Source organism: Dysidea avara, chromosome 1 (assembly GCF_963678975.1).
Source record: "Dysidea avara chromosome 1, odDysAvar1.4, whole genome shotgun sequence".
Classification (NCBI taxonomy): domain Eukaryota; kingdom Metazoa; phylum Porifera; class Demospongiae; order Dictyoceratida; family Dysideidae; genus Dysidea; species Dysidea avara.
The window spans coordinates 12,190,060-12,207,958 of record NC_089272.1 but is presented as its reverse complement, the minus strand read 5'-3'; the positions used below and the strand labels follow the sequence as shown (position 1 = coordinate 12,207,958).

The window sequence follows — 17,899 nt, the reverse complement described above, 5'->3', positions numbered from 1 at the left end:
CCGGTTTCAATGCTGGTACATACAGTAGTACTATATAACTGTGATTATGCAATGTAATAAACTTTATAGGAGGAGAAACAGCATGGCAATAGTGATGGTACCTTTAGAAATGAAAATTTTTTCTCTTGTAATCACAATGGACTATTTGTTACTGCCGAAAAAATTGTCTTATTTGACTTTGACAACACATTTATATCAGAATACAACAAACAATGTGCTGCAGGAGAAGCAGCCTCTCGGTTTTATAAAGTTACATTCGTAGGTCCTGAGGGAGCTGGCAAGACCAGCACTGTATGTACGATGTTAGGTAAACCTTTCAATGAAAGAGAGCCTTCTACAGTTGGCACAACGTTGACTTTCCGTGCCTTGGTAAATTACTTCCTCAGTTGGTTTGAGCCACATAGTGAAGAATCATCGCAACATTATCTGAAAATGGATAAATCTATGGTTGTTGATTGGAAAGAAACAACTGCAGCAGAATTGAAAACTTTATTAGATGAAGAATACACTAGAGAGCTGTATGAAAAGCTAGAAAATCTTATTCAGCCAGTGATTAAAGAAGACAGCCAGCAAGACAAAATGCACGATATGCTGTTGCCTGATTCTGTTCCAAGCATACCAGAAGTTTCACCAATAATATCAATTGACAATGATGATCACACTCACAATTCAGGTGTATTACCTATTAATCTAGAAGAAGGAAGTTCTAGTGCTTTAAGTGGGGTAGTAGAGTCTGATGTTGAAAATGAAGAGAAAAGCATTAAAGGAGCTGCTAAAGTAATGTATGGTAAAAAATCTGAGCAGCTGTTTGTTAAAGCTTCCATCTCAGACTTTGGTGGTCAGCTGAGATTTTTTTGTTTTCAACTTTTGTTTCTAAAGAAACATGATGTAATAGTTCTAACTATTAACGCTTCAGTGAAGTTGGATGATCCTATAGTACCTCGTGAAGAACTACGACATACCAGAAACAGAAAAAAAGCAGCAGGGATGATGACAACACTTGAAGCTATCCACTTTTGGCTACAGTCAATTAGTGCACGTTTTGGAACATCTGTTGTTCCCATTGGGTGTATGTCTCGACGTTCACCCACTGTCATTATTTGTTGCACTCATGTTGAAAAAATATCAATTGCAAAACAAGAAAATGTTGTGGTTATCATTCAGGAGTCACTATTTGAAAAGCCATATGCTGAACATTTACCTGATAAAAATGAGGATGCTTTTCATTTCATTAGCAACAAAAACCGCAAGAAGTTCAAGTTAGCTATTGCAAGATTGCAGCTTGTGGTACTGAAAGCAGCTACACCAGCTCTTGAAGAGAAACGTCCCATTAGCTACTTGAAACTAGAAGAAACAGTTGGGGACAAAGTAGACGAAGGAGCCAATTTAATAGACACTACAGTGTTTACACATTTAGCCAATGAAGCAGGAATTGGTGGTGATAAGGATAGTGATGCAATTAAAGCAGCACTAGATTATTGTTCTCAACGTGGTGTCCTTTTGCATTTCCCAGATGTGCCCGATTTGTTGAAAATAGTTTTTATTTGTCCACAGTGGTTGTCAGACCTGTTCTCTACAGTTATAAATGTTCATGACTCTGTTCCTAAAGGTTTTGCACTTCAATGTGCTTGGAAAAGATATAGTACTTATGCTATCCTAGAAGAAGATTTCTTTGACTACATTTTAGATAAAGGTGGTTACCTTGATCATAAAGATGCTGTGATTGCTATAATGAAAAAGTTTGATCTTTTAGCAGAAGTTCCTAATAGCACTTACTTTACAGGGGAAACCCAACCACCTGCTTCAGATAAAAGGACATTCATTGTTCCTTCATTACTTGTTAACAATCCTGCATGCACACTGTATGAACCAAATGAGAATGATCAAGTCTTCTTGCTTTACTTCCCTGATCAGTACTTACCAGAGAGTGTAGTTAACCAGCTACTGGTCAGGTGTTTATCATGGTCAGTGGAGAAAGGATTTGCTATATACAAGTAAGCAGTATATATTCAGGTAGTTATGTGTTAACACAATTTCTTGTTTTTTTGCAGAATCCATTATGGATTTGGCCAGTTTGGTTTGGGAACATTGCAAGTTTACAGACTCATCTACAATTTTAGAGTATATCAAATAAAATTGATTGTCTCTCAAAAGGAGAGTTGCCAGGATAAAGAAAATCTGTATTTCTCAATTTTGACAAGTTTCAAGGAGTTACTGCTTTATTTGAATCAAACTATTGTAACATTGATGAACTTTTATCTTCCATCATCAACTAAACCTGTTACACACATTTCATGTCCATATTGCCCACATGTTGATGCTCCACATGTACCTTACATGAAAGAGGAATTGTATTTCAGTTGTTGTAAGGCCACTTCTCTAAAGGACATACCTAAAATAAGATACAGCCCATGTGGAATGGATCTCACTTCTGTTAAATGTAAGATAAATGAATTTCAGTACAACTAACCAATAGTTTATAGTAATTTTGGTAACGAAAGTAAATTTGTATGCATAAATTCATACCTCCTTAGAGTACATACTTCTAGCTTATAATATTGCAGCATGCATATTGGCCTGCCATAAAAATACATTTTATTGAAAGTACATAATTTAGTGTTTCTTTTTATTATAGCAAATCTTGTAACTGTTGAAGAATTGAGCAGAACAAGTGACAAAAATGACATTGAACAGATGACTAGTAGTGATGCAATACTACAGGATGTTCAAATTGTACTTGTAGCAACCAGTGAGCATGCTAAACTTGCTGTGTTAACTTATCTCAACCCATCTAAGAACAGTAAACTTTGTTGTTGTATGCTACATAGTAATATGTCTTGTATCATTGGAAGATTTGGCTCTTGTGTAACTGCTGTTATGTTGAATGAAAGAACTTTGCAGACTGCAACAAGAATAGTATTTAACTCTTTCCCTAATCTTTGTGCAGTATTTGCTGTTGGTGAAGCATATGGCATAATGAGACATGTCAAGATGTGGGATGTGTTAGTATCCTCAAAACTGTATATGGTAGCATTTAATCATCATGGTAAACTAGAAAGAGACACATCTTCCATCTTAACATCACAGTTCTTTTATGAGTGGTTTAATCAGCCACCACACTGGCCAGGAAAAGATAATAAAATTGTATCACATTTGAATGATGCCAATCTGTCAAGTCCTTGTTTGAAACATGGCAACATTCTTAGCTGGAATTGTTCAAATGATGATATCACTGAACTAGACCTAGTAAGTGTTTGCTCAGATGACATTATTGGTATTGATATGGATGGAACTGCAAATTTATCAGATGACTGCAGGAGAAACAATATCCATTTTATGATAGTGAAGACCATTGGTCATTTAGGAGAGAGTAAGTATGATAGGGTGTGTCAGCCAACTGCTGCATTACTGGCAGCTGATTGTCTACATCACTACCTCAGTGATCCACAACTACCACACAAACTTGCTGCTAGTAGAGGTTTGTGGATAATATTGCTTGTTTGGTTATATCATTGTATTCATGACAATCGGTGTTGTTTACAATAATTGTGTTTTACCAAGCTGTTGTATTTTCCTTCATTTAATACTATATTGCTACACACAGGCTTACCTTACCCATTTATAACCAGCAGTGCTACTGGACAACATGCAGCTTCAACTTGTAAGTTGCTAAAACTTCTACAGTATATAACAATGATGTTATCATACATTATGTGACCTCTTATTTAGCTGAAAAGTTGTCTATTTCTGATATGGAACTGATCAATGATATAATTGTACCAAAAGTGTCAGCTTATTGGCATGTGGTACTGGTTTATTTAGAATATGATGTTGCTTTTAAGAAAGAATTGGAGAAGAAACACAAGGGTGATCCCCAACAGTGTTGTACTGCATTGTTTGAGGATTGGATCACTTCTAGTAGAGGAGTAGTTCCCAAGACCTACAACAAGTTGTTAGATGTTTTGAGTCAATTTTCTGAAACTTCTAATTATACAGCTGAAATAAAACAATGTTTAGTGAAAGAAGGAATCATCACTAGTAAGCCTGCACATGCCTTTGTAGTTGTGTACTGGAATGTGCTATGTAAACAATTGTACTGTGAATTATGTTGATAAAAGTAATTATACCAATGACACATGTAACTAACATAAATACATAATGTGCATGAATGGTTTCTGTTCTTAACCCTTAAACGCGCAAAGGCCATTATAATGGCCCTATTATTTATTACACCGAAAACGCACGAAAGTTTATGCTTACTTTCGCGAAAATAATCGCGCGTCTTTACAAGGCTGTATCTCTGAAAATCCTCGACGTATCAACTTGAAACTTGGTACACAGATGGTGGATACCCTGGGGTTTACCCATCGTGACTATCAATTGTTTATCATTAATGCTTCTCTATTTATCCGAAGTAATATGCGCATAACTTGGAAATAACCGTCATGGTAGGTGGCTCCGTTGGCGATTCGCCTCAATACTTGGTGTCGAGAAAGAGTTGTACCCTTGATACAAGGTGGTGAAATTCCATTGACATAGCTGCAACTCTCAGGTATTTATGAATTTTAGAAAAAACTTGTGGTATTCACACAATTGTGCGAAGTAACCGCACGTCTTTACACGACTGTATCTGTGAAAATCCTTGATGTATCAGCTTGTAACTTGGTACACAGACGGTGGATAACCTGGGGTTTATCCAATATTATTATTATGTTTTTATCAATAATACTTCTCCATTTATCCACAGCAATACGCGCATCATTTGGAAATAATCATCATGGTAGGCAGCTCCTCTGTCCATTCGCCTCAACACTTGGTGTTTAGAAAGGGTGGTACCCTTGATACAAGGTAGTGAAATTCCATTGACATAGCTACAACTCTCAGGTAGTTGTGAATTGAAAAAAAATTGTCGTATTCTCATAATTATTTTTACCCTGTAGGCATGTAACAAAGAACTCCAACACAATCACTGTGGCGTTTCAACGTGCTGCCAAGACGTATTCTGGTGACTGGTCAATCAAATACCAACAGCAATCCATTTTATCATGCACTGTTCATCAAACATAAAGTATTATTATTAGCATTAGAATTTGAAAAACTTTTCAAACAAAATGTACATGAAATATGTACACTAAAGAGCTGGGATCTTTACTCAGTAAAGGGTTTGCCTCATTTAGAAACCACCGATCCAAGTGATTTCAGAGAAAAAAAACCACAATCGTAGAAAAACCTGAATACAAACAGCTCTGTACATAACTAAACAGATACAGTAATACTGTCAACACATCTAAACTATATACGTACATCGGCTGAACCTGTAAAAAGTCTAAGACACAGTAAATAGCATACACCCCTTATTTATTTATAGTTTTCCTTGTTGTGGTATATCTTAAAACAATTTTCAAAGAACAAATGAACCATTCCACAATTTACGCAGCCATACTTAGTACGTTTTCTATGTGTCTTCCGGTCAGAACACACTGCAGTCACCGTCAGTCCCAAGGTTCTCTATGAAATGGCGTTCCTCAAGCCTCGCAGGTGATTGAGGTGGAAGAGCCTGTGATTGACGTCCTCCATGCTGGCGTGAGCTATGTTGACATAAAAGTTTAGTAGCCAGTTGTTCCCTAAAGCTTTTGATGGTCCTACGATCATTCACAGGTGTGAAACAGCACTCTAGAGTATAAGCATTATCGATAGCCAAATCCCTACCGGTACCTCTACCCCTACCAGTACCTTTCCTCCTACCTCGACTAGGCACAAGATCCATTGGAGACACGGTTCCCCTACCCCTTCCTCTACCCCTACCCCTCCCTCTACCTCTATTTCTACCAGACAAAGGATCAGATGGAGATGGTGAGTAGTCCCTGCCTCTATCACTAGGTGAAAATGGGGCATGCGGAGAAGAACGAGAACGTAGGGAAGAACTAACAGGAGAGCCATGGTAAGCCACAGGAGAACCACTACAGGGGTATTCAGTTTCCAGGCTACCCATCCCACCATCACTCACTCCACTATGTAGCCCAGATGGTCCAGGATGGCTTGACTCATCATGACCTTCACAATAGCTCACATCAGCTATTAGAAGAAGCAGGACTCAAGTTATAAAACATGTGAAAAGCATTATACCTTCATAATCATCGTTTGTTTTTTCCCAGATGTCTTCTTCGTCGTTGCTGAACTCTTCCTCACGATCATTTTCTTCCACATCGCCATAATCATCTATAATGGCAGGCGAAGTGATAGGACCGATTCATCTGTCCGCCATTTTACCGTCTTGTTCCCTGGTAAGCCTATCAAGGACAAAAGAGTCTTCTCCATGGACAAAAGAGTCCTCTTCGTCCGAGTTGTTCCAGTCATCGTCGGTGTCGTTATAGAAAAGTTGATCAACAACAGTATTTTCATCCATATCTCGCTTATCTTTAATCACAGCACAAAGTTCTTGAGCTCGAATTAAAGCCCAGAAACGTGGCTTTCCGTTGCACTAAACCGTTTCACGATCACGTAATCCTAGCGCGCGCACCTCTGTGCCAAATATGGTGGGCCACTTAAATGGCCCTTGCGATTTCAGTGCAATATTTCGTAAGTTCGCGTGCGCGTTTAAGGGTTAATAAAGAAAACTTGTTTGTACTATGATAGTATATGGTGTGTCTGTGTGACATTCAAAGTCTGAGAACTGCAGAATTAATTGTTAATGGTTAACATGTTTTTATGATCAATGTGATGTCTTTTGCAACTAAAGGGTAGCAATCCACTTCAACTTTTCTATGTGTCAAATCCCTTTGAATAGTACCAGCCGATTATACTCATCATTTTATCTATAATGCTATGCTGCACTACACAAAACTTTTACAACTACTATGCTTGATATTTTATACTATGGTTCCAAGTAAATTTGCACTTTATGGGAGAAGTGACTGAAGCACATACTGTTAATCCTTGCTTGTCAAAGTGCATGTCACACAAAAAATTGATATACTCTAATAGAACAGTCAGGTACCTGATTATTCTATTAGAGTTACTGACTGTTCTATTAGTGTACATAGATTCTTTCTGTGGTATGTGTTTGATAAGCAAGAATATATGGTATTGCACAAGTGTTCTACCTGTTATCCTAGTCAGTGCTTTCAGGCACCTATGCATAGTCAGTGGGTCCCTACTTAAGAGGTATACTACTTTAGTGTTGCACCGATATCCAAATTAGCCGATTATTCCGATAACCGATATTAAGCAACATAATTAGCCGATACCGATAACCGATCCGATATACACTAATAACACTAACACTCATCCTCACCATTATTAAATGGCTCATATTAGTGACATAACCATTGATATACAGCTCATTCTAGGCTAAAATGTAAAGTTAGATAGATGTATACCACAAGTAAAAGTTACTCATGGTAAACAGGTTTTAAGTACATTTTACTACTGCTATACAGTTGAGACAAGTGGCTGGTACTACATAGAAACCTAAAAACCTCAGTTTATTGTTGGTATTGTTGGGCATGGCCTAAACCCTGACTGTTTATTATGGGCATGGCTTGTAGTCACTAACATTAACACATAACTTGATTAAAATGCCAAATAACTTATGTCTAGCCTCCCCCACATCATTATACTACACAGCGCAGTGGAGATTAACATCGGCCTTGATTTAATCAAAACCGATTAATCGGCTAGTAGCCTATATCGGCCGATACCGATTATTGAACCGATTATCGGTGCAACACTAGCACTATACTACTTCAAGATGTATGTGATAATCAAATTTTACAGTTGGCTATTATACAGAATTGTGTGTATACATAGATCAACACTTATAAACATTTCACAAGTACTGTATTTCTTGCACAAACATGTATTCTACAGTTTGCTGTGTTGTGTGATATCATAATAATATGCACCTTGCAGGTTCAACTGATTCAGTCACCAAGGGTAAGAATTATCAGTCTCCTAGTACTGATCCTAGATCTCCTTCTGCAACTGGTAAGATTCAAGTATAATGTCACTGCTAACAGTTTACATCCACCATATTATATGTACCAAATGTATTCTGTATTCTTTGTTTCAGGTGAATATGAACTTTTTACATATTTCTATGTAAGACTTGCTACAGTACTATCAGTTTCTTCTTTATCACATCACCTTGTATCTGCAAGGATACTTACTACAAATGAAGAGGAGCAACTTGATGCTATTGATAACAGTACTGATAAAGCTACTTTTGTGCTGAGAAAGATAGCAGCACATCTTGAAGGAGGGTTCACAGAAAGTTTTCATTCTCTTTTGTCATTAATAGAAAACCATGGTGATATTTCTAGTATTCAATTGGTATCTGAGATTAAAAGTGGAATAATATCACTTACAGGTAATGTATGTCAGTATATTATTGGTGTATATTACAAATTCATTGTAAATTGCACATCAGAGGTTTATGTAGCAATGTTATTAGATGGTATTATAGATTTTAATTGCCAAGGGTGGCAGGCTCATTTTGAATTTTTCATCACTGGTGTTCCTGCACTAAATACAGCATTTAGATAGATGCTTAGTACCACATTGCATAGAGTGAAGTGTGGCAGGTGAGTATCAAATGGTAGGTTTCTGTGGATTATGCCAGCATAATTTTATAGGCGTATTAAGCATGAAAGATAGTGATATATATATATATAAAGTGTGGAAATTTCTGCCACAACAAGTCCAATTTCTGCTACAAAAATCAAGGACGCTGACCGGTTTTGGATGGTGAGGTATCACTGCAATTTTAGGGCCAATCGAACACTCTACAGAATGAATACTGTCCACAGTGGATTTAAATTTTAAAGCTTCACACAAGCAGTCATGTGCCAATTAGTACAAGGCCTGATGAAACAGTCAACCTAGATACATAACTTAGCATCAGCATAAAATTTTGTCTATCTTGCCTGACCATTTGAATTAAATGATGGAAACTCTGATGAATGAAAAGCTAGTTTTTGTGTTAAAGTATTTTCATGTGATTTGGTTGAGTGATGGCTCTATTAGAGTAGTTCGATCTTCAGTAAAAATTTTTGTGTAAGAAATTTTCATACAAATTTTGCATACAAAAATTATCTTACAATGAAAAAAAACAACTAATTACGGTACTGGCCTTTTTATTAACCAGCTACCACAATGGTCTAATTCCCACTGAGCTAGCCACAGATAACAGCATACCTCAGTGTAATTTCTTTCTTACAATCCACTTGCAATCGCATTATTTCCTATGTGTTTGCTGATATGCTAAATACACAAGAGAGGCTAATTGCATTACTGCGGGTCACTTTGTGGTTGTCCTAATTGAATCAGGTGTAAGGACCTGCCCAAAATTTTGCCTATTATGCTTAAATTAATGCTCAATATTCTAAATATTTATACCTCAGTTCCCATGTTTTTTTAAAATTAAATTTGCACTTTATGGGAAAACAGTAAGTCGTTGAAGCACAGACTCTAAATCCTTGCTTGTTATTCTCTGACTGTTCTATTAGAGTATATCAATCTTTTTCTGTAGCAAAAACAAGAATTTATGGTAATGCACAAGTGTTCTGCATATTATGCTAGCATTATGCTCAATACTTTCAGGTACCTATTATGCTCATTATTATGCCAGCATAATCGGTGGGTCCCTTGTCAGGTGTCTTACCAGTGATACATGTGATACCAGGTTTTTTGTAAATAAGACACCTCCACACATCAAAGGAAATGCTGCATGCCATTGTCTAAACAATAAAAGTAGCATGAGAAAAGTTTTGTAGTCTCAGTTATTAGCAGTTATGATAATCACACAGTCATATTTATTGAAGTGCACAACCTGTACAAGAGGTAGACCATACTATAAATCCTATTCCTTGTATCACTTATTCCTGTCACATAGTTAACTCCGAACCAGCCTGTGTAGTTTAAGGGTTAAAATCAGCAGTCATAGTATAGTTACCCAATGGTATGATCAACTTGCTTTTGTCTGGTGTGCAAACTGAAATGGAGTTGCATAATTAGGTTGTATACACTGTACGTACTGCTTACACAAAAATTAATTCAGTGTCCACCTTAATCAGTGTACTATGTTTTTTTTCTCTAACTTACAGATGCCATTAAAGAATACGAAGTGTTCATTAAATTCTATGGGATCCTTGCATCAGTGTTGCCAGTTGCTACCTTATCTTCTCATCTTGTTAGTAAAAAGTTACTCAACACAACTGAAATAGAAGAGCTCCATGCTATTTCTGCAAGTGTTAAACAGGCTGTTTATGTTCTGAGGAAGATTTCATCATCTTTACAAGCTGGTCAGACTCAAAGTTTTTATATTTTCCTCACAACAATAGAAGATCATGGTAATGCTGCCAGTATTCAAGTGGTGTCTGAAATGAAAAGTGAAATTGAGTCTTTCAAAGGTATATACATAAATACTGACACTTTATTAAAAGCATGCAGAAAAGAATCTATCCATAAACAATCAGGGCACAGCATGGCTATGTCTGTGAAAATAATGGTTTTGTGACAATAGTATTAATTTTAATGCCATTATACTATGTCTCCATCATTTTCTGCACTTACATTAATTTTTCTTTATCAGTAATTGTCTTTTATACAATACAATTTGCATAATTAATTTGCAAAATACAGGTATCTACTGAGCTAAGTGGCGGACATGGTGACCAGTTGTTAGTAAAGCAAATGTGACCCAGTTAGAGCTGTGACACTTAACCGTTTAACTGACCAGTTATTTTTATAAATTCAGTTATCAGTTATTTTTTATCATCACTGGATTACCAATCCCTAATATTTTCACTCAAAAATGTATTGTTTGGGTACTATTTTCATTCTTCAGCATTGATATCACATTTGTTGTATGATTCAACTTACATATAATGACTTGTTGCCTATTACTTTGGCCACTACAAGTAAAATCAACTATAAATTTTAAGGTGCACGTAGCTTAAAAACTAAGTCCAGCATAAAAATTATAGAAATTTTCAGTTAACCAGATAACCAGCAGTTATAATTTTCCCAGTAACTGGTTATGATCTTCTGTCCAGTTTCATAGCTCTAGACCCAGTCCGGAAAAACTGGTCTTGTTGCCAATTTAAAAGTATTGAGAAATGCTGGTTTTTAAGTGTTCAGTGTGTTGTAGGTCATCGATGATTGAAGCTACATGTATGTACCAAGTTTTCACTTGTTTTACACCAATTTCTTGCCTTCCAGAGCATCTATTGTATTGTACTAGTGCTGAAACAGTTATTCGGTTAGTTGACTATTTGGTCAGTATGACACTATTCAATTTGTTAACACACTATTTTAATGGTCGTTAGCACTTTGTACACTGTATTCAGATGGAAAAGTCAACCTTGAAACTTAAGATTGTGAATGAAGTGATATATCTATACTGTAAAATTTTTATTTTAGAAAAGATAGAAATAGCTCTTGGGCTTCACCTTGCTCCCTAACAAAAGATTTCAGCACTTATTCTGTAGAAGTATAAGCTTAAAGCAGAGGAGGGTGGTTACGCTTTAGGCGTTATGTAAAATTATTGCTTTAATTGCATAGTTGAACTTGGTATTTCACATGAGCCTCAATACACCCAATACAAATCTAGCAAACGGTGGGGTTGAATGGGGTTTACTGGATAATCGAATTGGGTTTAGTGTAAGTTTTAAGATGGTATGTTTGGTTTTTCAAAACCCCTTTGGTTTATGGCGATATTAACAATGTCACGTATATCAGGTGCAATTAGCTCAGCCCTTCGCATACCATATGAAGCAGCAATAAACATTGCATGGTAACTCCTGTCATAAGCTTAGTGTTCTTCAGCACGTTATAAACAAACCATTTGTATAATATATTTTAACGGCGCTTAAAGCATGACCGCCTAAACAATCATCGAATATTCGGTCATTTTGTCCCACAAATATTCAAATTGCTATTTGTTTCAGCACTAAAAAGTAGGCAACAGCTAAATTTCCCACTATTTTAGATACAGGTAGTAAGGTTGACTGTGTTAGACCAGCTCGAAAAGGGGTAGGTGGAGAGGGTTATTTTAAAAAAATTGTAGAACTTTGCATGGGCAAGATAAAAGGGAAAGGTGTACTTTAAATTTCATAAAATACGTTTTAGGGCAAACAATGCTTTATTGTACCGCAAAGAGTGCTTTATTGCTTTATGCAATAAAGCACTCTTTGCGGACAATAAAGCACAGTTTCCCACATGCCTTAGCAGGCTAATATCCTGCGATGCTCATGCCAGTAGACTAATCACTCAAGCCAGTGAAGACTGTTAGCCTCGCCACGCTGAGTGATCAATTACCCCAGCCAATACGAGTTCTACCACTGGATTGCTTTTATAGACATACCTAAATGCTTCGATGATGGGTGGGAGAAGGTAATGTTGCTGTTACGTTTGCTAATGTAAATGGGAAAGTCCTGGAGATATCACAGAAATACTTCACCATGTGTCACAACAGAATCGATTGTGGGTTTTGACTATAGCCTGCCAAAATACATGATGAACATCTACTATGCCAAAATAATTATGGTGAACTATGTGTGAGTTACTTTGTTAAACTAGTTTGTGTGCATTCAAGCTGCTAACAGTTCGTGCAACGCGTGTTAATTACAACTCTTAGTGTATGGTGAAGCTACACGACTAGAAAATTCCATGAATCATTTAAAGAATTGCCTTGCTCATGCTATATGACAAATAAAGCACTTGGCACTTGGCCTCAATGCTAATAAAGCACCCGGCTTTGCCTCATATTTATTAGTATCTTGGCCGCATGCCTTGTACTTTATTTTTCATATAGCAGTCATAGCAATGCTCTAAAATATACTTAAACAGGAAGGCCTAAAGGAGCCAAGTTATTTGCCATTCTGATTACAAAACTGGCTAGATAGAATTTACAGCACAGGTCTTTATTTAACACCATGTACAGAGCTGTACAGCCACATTCAGCCATCCCCAGGCTGGCCAGAGCTCCATTGTGCCCAGAATGCTTGTACGGATTGCCACTGTGGTTGGAAAAAGCAGCTAGCAACAGTAGCTAGCAAAACTCACCACTCAAAAGTCTAGTTGTTTTTGATTATGAAATCTAGGTAGTTTATTCATGTAGCTTTGTGTTCTTGGTGAAAAAATAATCAAATGTGATGCCATGGGTGATGCCGGCTAGATCTTTAATCAGTTCAGTTATTGCACCATGTTTCTTACTATATATAGTTCACCACTCCACTTCACCTGATCACAGCAGCACATCAGATAGTAAAGAAATACTTGATCAAGGTTAGTACAATACCCTCACTACATATCAGGTGTAGTTGTAGTGTTTTTAGAGCCTACAATGAAACAACTGCTGAATGTTGTCTACCATAAAGTTGCAGCACACTGGGACAAGCTAGCTTACAACTTAAATTTTAGTGCTCATGACATTGACACTATTAGGGATAAATACAAACAGGTTCCATTAGATTGCTGCTTCTGCTTACTGGAAGAATGGCTGTCTACTGATCATGGTGGCCCTAAGACGTGGACAGTGCTCCTAGCTGCTGTGAGGCACACTAAACAATTACATGTCATTGCCACACAAATTGAAGATGATGTTATAAAAATGTGAGTGTATTATTACTCCTTATGATTTTATGTGTAATTTGTGTAGGCACTCAACACAGTAGAGTCAGTTTGGAAATTTACACATGCACTATATAAGTATGTGACAGTAACTAGATTACCATAGGTACTAATTATATTGTGTGTGGACAACATAACATTGTTTTGTAATATTTTGTAGTCTTAGGTGTAGCTAAGTAATGTAGGGACCAAAAAAATTAGTTAGGAATTTAATTAACACTTTACATTTTAGAACTAGTTTCTTATTGTAATGAGAACACACCATGCTCCATTTGATCATTCATACACAATTTTATGTTCATAACAGTAATACATCTTGTACAATATATTATATGTTACTTCATATTACAATAGTTTATTATCATTCACTGATTTCACTATTAACACAACACATGTACACTAATTATAATGTTCATGTGTACAGCCGCTGTGATATAAATAAAATTAACACAAGATGTTACCGAATCTGAAAGAACTCCACATGTTAGCATATTTTTCTTGGATTCCATTTATTACATTTTAGATAGCCAATTGCAAAGGATTGGTCAACCAAAGTTTTAGCTCTAGAAATTTTGAAGTACAATACTTTAAAGAAGCAACAACAGAAAAATTGATTTTGTACTGTGACAATTAATAAGGAAAATAAACTACAGGCACATACTCAAATGATCATAACTCATGGATGCAGTCCTCAGCAGAGATGCAACTTTAACCACTGGGTTTTCCATGGACAGGCGAACCATTGCTGGGTATGTTGTGTCTTTCAGGCCCTTCCTAGCTACGACCAAGATGAGAGCAAAAACATGACAAAAAGATGGTAATGTACTGCTCGTCCAATGCAAGGCTAATGCGTATCTTCCCTCTCCTTGGGAATATACAATTACACAAAACAAAGATTTTTTCAAACTCCTCTTGCTTTGGGAATCACAATACTACCAAGGCTTTTGCCTTTATCACCTTTCTTCATTGTCAAACAAGTGCTTAAAAAATCACGGATTTTTTTCAATTTTGTAAACATTTTAATTACCCATTGCAATTCTGCTGTAAAATTAGACTTGTGTGTTAACATGTGGGATTCCTGAAGATTCAGTCACAAATTATAAAATATGTTCAATTTAAATAAATCAGTGTAATGTCAAGGTAAGGATATCTAATCCAAAACAGCCAAGCTGTAAAAAAAGAGTGCAGCCCTGAGAAAGGCTATGGTGAAAAAAGATGTGAAATCCAAGGTGGCGGCCAAGAAATGGCTGTGATGGTAGGTTAATGGTAAAAATTTTAATAACGATAATTCAGGTGAAATTTGTGCCAAGACCAAGAGTCACCAAATTCACCTGAATTGTTGTTATTAAAATTTTTACCATTAACCTACCATCACAGTCATTTCTTGGCCGCCACCTTGGATTTCACATCTTTTTTCACCATAGCCTTTCTCAGGGCCGCACTCTTTTTTTACAGCTTGGCTGTTTTGGATTAGATTTCACTTCTTTTTGTATTTGTATACCCCAAAGCCGGCCTATGGCCGGCTTTAGGGCTTTTTAACCTGTCATTTTTTCTTTACTACAGGAAGAAGAAAAGATGAAGCAGGGTGATTTCTTTGTAGCTGACCTCTCTGCAAGGTGACCCTTCTAGCTGATCTCTCTACCGGATGACTCGTTTGTAGCTGAACTCTCTACAGGGTAGTTTGTTTGTAGCTGAACTCTCTACAAGGTAACTTCTTCTAGCTGATCTTTCTACAGGTTGATTTGTTTGTAGCTGAATTCTCTACAGGGCGAATTGTTTGCAGCTAAACTGCTGAACTCTCCACAATGTAACTTCTTCTAGCTGAACTCTCTACGGGTGGCTTGTTTCTAGCTGATCTCTCTACAGGGTGACTTGTTTCTAGCTGAACTCTCTACAGGGAAACTTGTTTCTAGCTGATCTCTCTACAGTGTAACTTGTTTCTAGCTGAACTCTCTACAGGGTGATTTGTTTGTAGCTGAATTCACTACAAGATAACTTCTTCTAGCTGATCTTTCTACAGGGTGATTTGTTTGTAGCTGAATTCTCTACAGGGCAATTTGTTTGCAGCTGAACTCTCTACATGGTAGTTTCTTGTAGCTGAACTCTCTACAAGGTAACTTCTTCTAGCTGAACTCTCTACAGGGTGACTTGTTTGTAGTTGAACCCTCTACAGGGTGATTTGTTTGTAGCTGAACTCTCTACAAGGTAACTTCTTCTAGCTGATCTTTCTACAGGATGATTTGTTTGTCTCTACAGAGCAATTTGTTTGCAGCTGAACTCTCTACATGGTAGTTTCTTTGTAGCTGAACTCTCTCCAATGTAATTTCTTCTAGCTGAACTCTCTACAGGGTGACTTAGTTCTAACTGAACTCTCTACAGGGTGATTTGTTTGTAGCTGAACTCTCTACAAGGTAACTTCTTCTAGCTGATCTTTCTACAGGGTGATTTGTTTGTAGCTGAATTCTCTACAGGGCGATTTGTTTGCTGCTGAACTCTCTACATGGTAGTTTCTTTGTAGCTGAACTCTCTACAATGTAACTTCTTCTGCTGAACTCTCTACACGGTGACTTGTTTCTAGCTGATCTCTCTACAGGGTGACTTATTTCTAGCTGAACTATCTAAAGGGGGGTTTGTTTGTAGCTGAACTCTCTACAATGTAACTTCTTCTAGCTGAACTCTCTACAGGATGACTTGTTTCTAGCTGATCTCTGTATAGGGTGACTTGTTCCTAGCTGAACTCTCTACAGGTGATTTGTTTGCAGCTGAACTCTCTTACATGGTGGTTTCTTTGTGGCTGAACTCTCTACAAAGTGATTTCTTCTAGCTGATCAAGACACACGGTAGTGTGTCGTGCGGCCCAAGAAGCCGGCGCGCAACCCCGTGAGTATATTGACAGGAAGAAAGAAAACGCAATTTTCGCACCTCCGTAGCTCTGTGCTGCCTTGATGAAACAAGACAAATTTTGCTGTGTACATTCCCTCCAACTTCAGTACTCCACATTCCAAATTTGAGCGAAATCGCTTCAGGCATTCCTGAGATATGCGACTTCAAAAATTGGCTTAGTTTCTTCGGTTTTTTTTTCTTCTTATTTTTCTTCCTCTTTTCGCACACTTACAAAAACTGCTATAAAACGCGAACGCGTTATCCGATTGCCTTGAAATTTGGCACACAGAAGGGGGGTATAAAGGCGCATCTCTGTACCAACTTTGGCTGGAATACCATAAACAAAGAGTTATGAGCGATTATGCACGAAAAATAACACCAATATGTTGTCACGCCTACAGGGTAAACCGCGTATGGGAAGAAGCTGAAAATCGGTGGGTGAATAGGTTAACTATTGAACCTCAAACCTTTTGTGGTTTGAAAGAAATCGAGCTAAAAACCAGGAAGATACAGCGAAAAAATCAACAGTGTGTAACAATTACGCAATCGAGATTAGCTATTTTTTTTATATTTTATTATTATTATTATTATGCTTGCCACGCCTACCAGATAAACCACTTGGGGTAATGCTTTGAAAATCGCTGTACAGATGGAGTTATCATCTTAGAAAGGCTCTTCAATGGTGTAGAAGAATCAGACTTAAAGCCACGGAGTTATAACACGAAATCCAACTTGGTGTAGCAAGTGCGAAATCGAGATACACTAATAGAGCAGTCATCCTAATAGAGCAGTCACCCTGAACAGAATTCAAGAGATCAGCTAGAAATAAGTAACCTGTATAGAGATCAGCTACAAACAAATCACCCTGTAGAGAGTTCAGCTACAAACAATTCACCCTGTTCAGACATCAGTTAGAAGAAGTTTTCTTGTAGAGAGTTCAGTTACAAACAAATCACCCTGTTGAAAGATCAGCTAGAAGATGTCACCTTGTAGATAGTTCAGTTACAAAGAAACCACCATGTAGAGAATTCAGCTACAAACTAGTGACCCTGTAGATACATCAGCTAGAAGAAGTTACCTTGTAGAGAGTTCAGCTACAAAGAAACCATTCTGTAAAGAGCTCAGCTGCAAACAAATCACCTATACAGAATTCAGCTACAAACAAATCACCCTGTAGAGAGATCAGCTAGAAGAAGTTACCTTGTAGATAGTTCAGCTACAAACAATTCACCCTGTACAGAGCTCAGTTAAAAGAGGTTTCCTTGTAGAAAGTTCAGCTACAAACAAATCACCCTGTAGAGAGATAAGTAAGAAGAAGTTACCTTGTAGATCGTTCAGCTACAAACAATTCACCCTGTAAAGAGATCAGCTATATAGAAGAAGT

The 17,899-nt window shown here is 37.1% G+C and overlaps 3 protein-coding genes across 26 annotated transcripts in view; 1 reads left to right on the top strand and 2 right to left on the bottom strand.

Moving 5' to 3' along the window:
• The window catches only part of LOC136256562 (uncharacterized), a 396,868-nt gene extending 382,868 nt beyond the window's left edge, over positions 1–14,000 (top strand). Inside the window, exons 16-26 of the mRNA XM_066049542.1 lie at positions 70–1,994; positions 2,052–2,440; positions 2,636–3,478; positions 3,605–3,661; positions 3,730–4,038; positions 7,912–7,986; positions 8,072–8,368; positions 10,104–10,409; positions 13,225–13,287; positions 13,338–13,614; positions 13,661–14,000. Coding sequence (XP_065905614.1) covers positions 70–1,994; positions 2,052–2,440; positions 2,636–3,478; positions 3,605–3,661; positions 3,730–4,038; positions 7,912–7,986; positions 8,072–8,368; positions 10,104–10,409; positions 13,225–13,287; positions 13,338–13,614; positions 13,661–13,676 — 4,557 coding nt within the window. The 3' untranslated portion in view covers positions 13,677–14,000. The remainder of the gene's footprint in view (positions 1–69; positions 1,995–2,051; positions 2,441–2,635; positions 3,479–3,604; positions 3,662–3,729; positions 4,039–7,911; positions 7,987–8,071; positions 8,369–10,103; positions 10,410–13,224; positions 13,288–13,337; positions 13,615–13,660) is intronic.
• The window catches only part of LOC136256582 (AMP deaminase 2-like), a 264,091-nt gene that overhangs the window by 104,748 nt on the left and 141,444 nt on the right, over positions 1–17,899 (bottom strand). The gene's annotated exons all lie outside the window — the stretch shown is intronic.
• On the bottom strand, positions 5,077–6,497 carry LOC136256705 (uncharacterized). The gene is made up of 3 exons (XM_066049716.1): positions 6,271–6,497; positions 6,127–6,219; positions 5,077–6,075 (listed from the first exon to the last, which is right to left on the bottom strand). The coding sequence occupies exons 1-3, from the start codon at positions 6,404–6,406 to the stop codon at positions 5,471–5,473; spliced, it is 834 nt and encodes a 277-aa protein (XP_065905788.1). The 5' UTR covers positions 6,407–6,497; the 3' UTR covers positions 5,077–5,470.

What these genes read in the sequence shown, in the direction of transcription:
- LOC136256705 (XM_066049716.1), bottom strand. Translation starts at nt 6,406, where the DNA reads ATGGATGAAAATACTGTTGTTGATCAACTTTTCTATAACGACACCGAC. An exon ending in GCTTACCAGGGAACAAGACG is followed by an intron (nt 6,220 to 6,270) that starts GTAAAATGGCGG and finishes CTGCCATTATAG; the next exon opens with ATGATTATGGCGATGTGGAA. An exon ending in AACAAACGATGATTATGAAG is followed by an intron (nt 6,076 to 6,126) that starts GTATAATGCTTT and finishes TTCTTCTAATAG; the next exon opens with CTGATGTGAGCTATTGTGAA.